This window comes from Sciurus carolinensis, chromosome 3 (assembly GCF_902686445.1).
Source record: "Sciurus carolinensis chromosome 3, mSciCar1.2, whole genome shotgun sequence".
Classification (NCBI taxonomy): domain Eukaryota; kingdom Metazoa; phylum Chordata; class Mammalia; order Rodentia; family Sciuridae; genus Sciurus; species Sciurus carolinensis.
The window spans coordinates 53,556,201-53,562,523 of NC_062215.1; the positions used below are offsets into that span (position 1 = coordinate 53,556,201).

The 6,323-nt window shown below is 37.1% G+C and overlaps 1 protein-coding gene across 1 annotated transcript; it reads right to left on the reverse strand.

Moving 5' to 3' along the window:
• Positions 1-1,094: 1,094 nt before the first annotated feature.
• LOC124980576 (olfactory receptor 1P1-like) lies at positions 1,095-2,054 on the reverse strand. The gene has a single exon (XM_047546277.1). The coding sequence runs from the start codon at positions 2,046-2,048 to the stop codon at positions 1,095-1,097; it is 954 nt and encodes a 317-aa protein (XP_047402233.1). The 5' UTR covers positions 2,049-2,054.
• Between the last annotated feature and the right edge of the window lie 4,269 nt (positions 2,055-6,323).

Sequence of the window (6,323 nt, forward strand, 5' to 3'; positions counted from 1 at the left end):
CCTATTTTGTAGGAAAAATGTACTCACTCACTTAAAATTTAAGCCCTTTTCCATCTGGTATTGACCCTACTTGTTAATGCCTTTATCATTAATCCACTTTCCATGACCTCACTGATAAAGCTTTGATATATTAGCATAAAAGGCTGCACAGACTTTTAGAATTATGAATGCTACAAAGAATTTTCTCCTTATGAAAAGTTACTAATAAGTACAGCCATTCATGTCTTAATGCAGGGACATATTTTAAAGAATATGTTATTAGGTAATTTGATTGTTGTGTGAACAATTCAAGGTGGTGCAGGTCAATCAATCAACATGGCTTTTATAAATAGTTTTTGTACTAGGGATTTTTTTTAGTGGTACCACTGAGCAACATCCCAGTTCTTTTACATTTTTTAATTTTTGAGATAAGGTCGTTGCTAAATTTCAGAGTCTGACCTCAAACTTGGGATCCTCCTGCCTCAGTCTCCTGAGTTTCTAAGATTACAGGCATGTGCCACCACACTCAGCTTCAACATGCCCCCTTAATACAGTCAAGAGACTCAGTAAGCAAGATGTGCAAGGCTGCCACCAGCACAACAATGCATACAGTTTTACATTAAAAAAAATTTTTTAATAAATAGAAGGTGTATTCTCTAAAAAAATAAAAAAACTCTTATATAGTAAAAACATTAACAGTAGCCTAGTCTTTCATTGTCACTATTAAGTTGCTACACTCTTATATGACTGGCAGTGCACTAGGAGTGTACTGTGCTCTGATTTAGGACACAGGGACACTAGGCAATGGGGAGTTTTCAGCTCCATTGTAATCTTATGGTGCCAATGTCATGCATGTAGCCTGTTGTTGACTGACATATCATTCTGTGGTGCATGACTGTAAAATAAATGAGCAAATGAGCACATAATAAAAGATTAACTTTAAAGCACAAATCCAAATATTGACTTTCTACAATATCAAACTCATAGTGGGGATTCAGGGAGGGGAACAGTGAGAAGGTACATGAGCAACTCAGTAATGAGACCCCTGTGAGCAATCCTACTGAAAGGCAGTCCGTGGAAGGTATAGAGGATCACCTTCCATTTTTCTGCAGAAGTCACTGACCCCTCAAGAAGGACACTGTGCCCCTGAAAAGTCTGACCAGTGCCTCCTTCATGTCCTTATTCCGCAGGCTATAAATGAAAGGGTTCAGCAGGGGAGTCACTACTGTGTCCATGACCACAACTGCTGTGTCCTCCACCATGGAGTTAGAGGAAGAAAATGAGGGACACAGATAAGCCCTGATCACTGTCCCAAAGAACAGGGCAACCACAGAGAGGTGTGAACCACAGGTAGAGAAAACCTTGAGCCTTCCCTGGGTAGAGGGAACTCTAAGGATAGCTGACACAATTTGGATATAAGAGACCAGGATGAGCAAGAAGGGGATTAAAATAACTGCACCGCACAGGAAGAGAAGTACAAGTTCATTGACTTCGGTATCAGAGCAGGATACTTTCATAAGGGGTCCCAGGTCACAGAAGAAATCAGGAATAGTCTTCTTAGAGCAGAAGGAAAGCCAGAATATGAGGAAGGTGTGGGTCATAGCCACAAAATTTGTGAGGGTCCAGCAGGGAATCACCATGAATATGCAGCATTGGAAGTTCATGATCATCATATAGTGGAGAGGGTGGCAAATAGCCACAAAGTGGTCATAGGTCATTGTGGCCAGAAGAAAGATATCCATGTCCCCAAAAGTCAAGAAGAAGTAGAGCTGGGTCAGGTATCCTGCATAAGGGATGGACCTCCTCTTGGTATGTATATTCACCAGGGCCTTGGGCACATTGGTGGAGGTGAACAAGATGTCTGCACATGATAGGCTGGCAAGGAAGAAGTACATAGGGGTGTGGAGATGTTTGTTGGCACCAATGGCCAAGACAATGAGCAGATTCCCAGCCACAGTGAGCACATACATCCACAGGAACAGCAGAAAGAGGATGTGCTGCTGCTCTGGCCGCTCTGAGAGTCCCCAGAGGAGGAACTCAAAGCTGTTTGTATGATTCCCTCCTGCCATGATCCAAGAGGTCAGAGAAAAAGAACTTGAATAAACTCTACTAAAATTCTGTAAAAAGTTTTCACTTTAGATGATTGGTGAGCATACCATCCTCTGAACTCTAGGGAAGAAGAAAAAATAATCATGTATTTGACAATATATTGACCACCTCAAGAAGGAGACTGTGCCCCTGAGAAGTCTGACCAGTGCACAGTAAAGTTTTATTAAAGCCTGCTAAATACACTATGCTAGATAGTATGGGGAAGGCAATTTAAGATACTTAAAATAGATTTCTTGTTTGATTTCTCTACATTCATATCTGATCCAATTTATTTGGTTGTACTTTCTCTTTAGTGCTATTCTCAGAAGAGTCAAAAATAGTATCCATTCACTCATTCATTCATTTTACAGATATAGAGTACCATCTTTGGACCTGGTATAGTGTCAGGTAAATAATATAGTGGCAATTCTTAACCTCAGAGGAGTTTCAGTCTGATGGGATGAACATAACTGCCCATATTAATGTCTTATAAAATTTTTATTCAGAGTCCCCTACCCATTCAAAAACCACTCTTAGACCCCAGGTTGGATAACACCAGCATGTCCAAATTCAATATTCTGAAGACAAAATTTCCTATTATCCATTTTTATAGAAACCAGTATTCAACAAATAAACTAGTAAAGATCCATTCTGCACTCCAATTTGTCAGTGAAACAGCAACAAAGAAATCATAATCTCTTGTCTCTAGAATCTCAAAACTGCACACACACACACACACACACACACACACACACACACACACACACAAATGTTTGTGACACAGACCAAAGCAGAATCAAAAGGCTTCTGGAACAGAAATGTAGTTGAGAGAGTTGAGAGTTTTGCCAGAAGGGTGTGGACAGCATATTGAAGCAAACATTTTTTCTTTTTGTTGCTGGGGATTAAACTCAGGGGCACCTGACCACTGAGCCACATACCCAGCCCTAGTTTGTACTTTATTTAGTGGCAGGGTCTCACTGAGTTGCTTAGAGTGTTGCTTTTGCAGAGGTTGACTTCGAAGTCAGGATCCTCCTGCCTCAGCCTCCTGAGTCACTGGGATTACAGGCTCGCACCATCCCTGCTGGTGTGAAACAAACTCTTGAACAAAGGCCAGGAGGAAGGAAGCCCTCAACAGGCCCAGCAGAAGAAAGCAGGTGCTTCGAGCATGAGGTGGAGATATATTTGACTGAGATGAAGCAGGAAAGGGAACAAACAAAGAGATAAACTTTGGAAAAGTTCTGAATTGAAAGCGAAGAATCTAGAATTTTAGAGGTTATAAGGAGTTCCTAAAACTGTCTGAGCAGGTAAAGATGTCAGGGCCAATACAGGAAAATCCTGTTCCCACCCCTCTATCAAGAATGGCAGAACTCAGGACAAAAAGGATTAAACAATATTTAGGCTGCTTAGTAAAAGTGAAACCTACATTCACAATTACTAAAAATATAACACTATGCTATCTGAGCACTTAATAAAACAGCAAAATTTTCTTGAAGTAGAAACTACAGAAAATACAGGAAAATGTAGAAACATATCATAAAAAGAGACTTAAAAAAACTTTTGTCATTCCAAGCCAGATCAATGATTAAAAGGTAAAAATAAAGAATACTAAGCAAAATAATAAAATATGCATATGAACGTGTATATAGGTATGCATATCACTGCTCCAATCATAGTAATGAACACACTTCACTTTCAAGTTTCTATTGAACATACAGAAAAAGGACAGCATATAAAGTCACAGAGAAAAACTCAGAAAAATTCCAAAAAGTAGCAATAATTCAACAAATTATCTCTGATGAAAATGCAATAAAATTAAATATAGTAATTAATAACAAAATAAAAGAATAAAAGTGACCTTTCAACTTGAAAAACTGCTTAAATAACTCCTGGATCCAAAGGAACTAGATATTTTAAAAATCTAAATTTGATAAATGTATAACAGATTATTGCCAACTATAGTCACCTACTGTGCTATTGAACACTGGAATGCATTTCTCCTGTTTGACTGTATTTTGGTTCTTGTTATCCAACCTACCTCCACCCACACCACCCCTACTCTGCCATTCTCTGTCCATCACAATTCTACATGTATTGTACTATCACGTGGCACCCAGTAAATCCATATATTTATGTGTCAATTGAAAATAAAATAATTTTTAAAGATATAAATAGCAGAATTTTTAGAAAACAATAATAATAATAATACCAAATATCAGAGTCTATAGTATATTATTAACATGGTAATCAAATGAAAATTCACTGCCTTAAATACTTACATAGGTAAATATAAAGGAAAAAATACATGAATGAAGCATATAATGCAAAAAGGGACAACAAAAATAAATTGAAGGAAAGTAGGGAGAAAAAATTTTAAGCCAGAATTAAATTAGAAATCAGAAAAATAAGTAAGAAACAGTTAAGGCCTTTTCAAGAAATGATCTTAGAAGAGAGCTAAGCTCACCACTAGAGCAGCAGTGCCCTACCAATAAATGGTTTTGGGATAACTGGATATCCAAAAGAATGGATTTGAACCTCTGCCTCAGATCATATACAAAATTAATTAAAAATGAATCAAAGGCCTAGGTGTAAGAACTAAAACTGTAAAGTAAAAGTAGAAAATACAGGCATAGATCTTCATGACATCAAATAAGGCAATGGTTTCTTAGCTATGACACCGAAAGCACACACCATGAAATACAAAATAGAAAGCACACACCCATATAATTGGGTGCATTTTTCTTTAAGTGAGTCTATATAACCATCTTTTATGGGTACCTGAACTAATGTTTTCATACAGAGATAATAGTGTTTGTGGTCTTGTAGACAACTATGAAATAAAATTGTTTCATATGCAAACAAAAGAGAAGTAAGGAGAATAAAAGCAGACATAGCCACAGTGAGATACTACTCCATATACCCTCCAGGGGCTAGTGAGATAATGAGTATTACCAAGTATGTGGAGAAATTGGACCCCTCATACACTGGTGGTGTGACTATAAAACAACTCAACCTTTTTGGAAAATAGTTTGACGGTTCCTAAAAAGCCTAAAAGTTACCCTGTGACCCACAATTCTACCCCAAGGTGTATCCAAGAGACATAAAAATGTATATCCACACAAAAACTTGCCATCAATATTCAGCCCGTTATTCATAATAGATAAAACTGAAGACAACCCAAATGCTCAACAACTAGTGAATGGATGAAAAAATGTGGCCTATCCATTCAGTGGAATAATATTTGGCAACAGAAAGAAGTCGTACATGTTAAAATATGTGTGGACATTGAAAACATTATGCTATGTGAAAAGCCAGTCACAAAGGGTCATATTGTATGACTGCATTTATAAGAGTGCCCAGAGCAGCCAAATCTACAGACAGAAGTAGACTAGTGATTGCCAGGGACTGGGAAAGGTGGGCAGGTAAGGAAAATGTCTGAGGAGTGAGGGATATCTTTGGAGTGATAAAAATTCTCTGCATTCAGTTAGAGTGATTGTTCTGCAACTCTATGAATACACTAAAAGCCATTAGCTACGTACTTGGATTGGGGGGATTGTGTAGTATGGGTAGGGTAAGGGGATTAGATCTCAATAAAGCTGTTAAAATTTTTCATCATTTAATTTTTAATTTTTTAAATTTCATTTATTTTTAAGTGACAAACAATAATGGTGTATAGCTATGGGGTACAATGTGATGTTTCCATATATGTATACATAAGAGAATGAAAGATACAATTAGGTAGGAGGAATAAATAGTAAATCATATATCACATATTTCATAATAGCTAAAAGAGGGGATTTACAAAGGGGATGGGAGGAGGGACATGAAAAGAGAGGAAATGTGAAATAAAACTGACCAAATTACGCCACATGCATAAATAAATAGACCATGGTGAATTTCACCTTATGTACATCTATAAATCACTAATTAAAGAAAGAATAAATAAACTGCAAGAAGATCCATAGAGTAGAGGAAGGGGATCTAGGAGAGTAGGGAGAGGAAGGACTGGAGATTGAGGTAGAGCAAATTATATTCCATGCATGTAGGATTATGTCAAAATGAACCCTGCTGTTATGTATAACTATAGTGCACTAATAAAAGCACTTTGGGACAGAGATTTTTAAATGTTCTCACCACAAAGTTGATAAATATTGCAATAATTGCTAATTTAACTGTTAAAATTTTTTACCTGAAATTTTTTCTTAAAAAAATTAATAAAAGAAGTCACTTGTTAATCACATGAAGAGAGAAAAAGAGAG

Bases quoted from the DNA above. Each gene is read 5' to 3' on its own strand.
- LOC124980576 (XM_047546277.1), bottom strand. From the start codon at position 2,048: ATGGCAGGAGGGAATCATACAAACAGCTTTGAGTTCCTCCTCTGGGGA.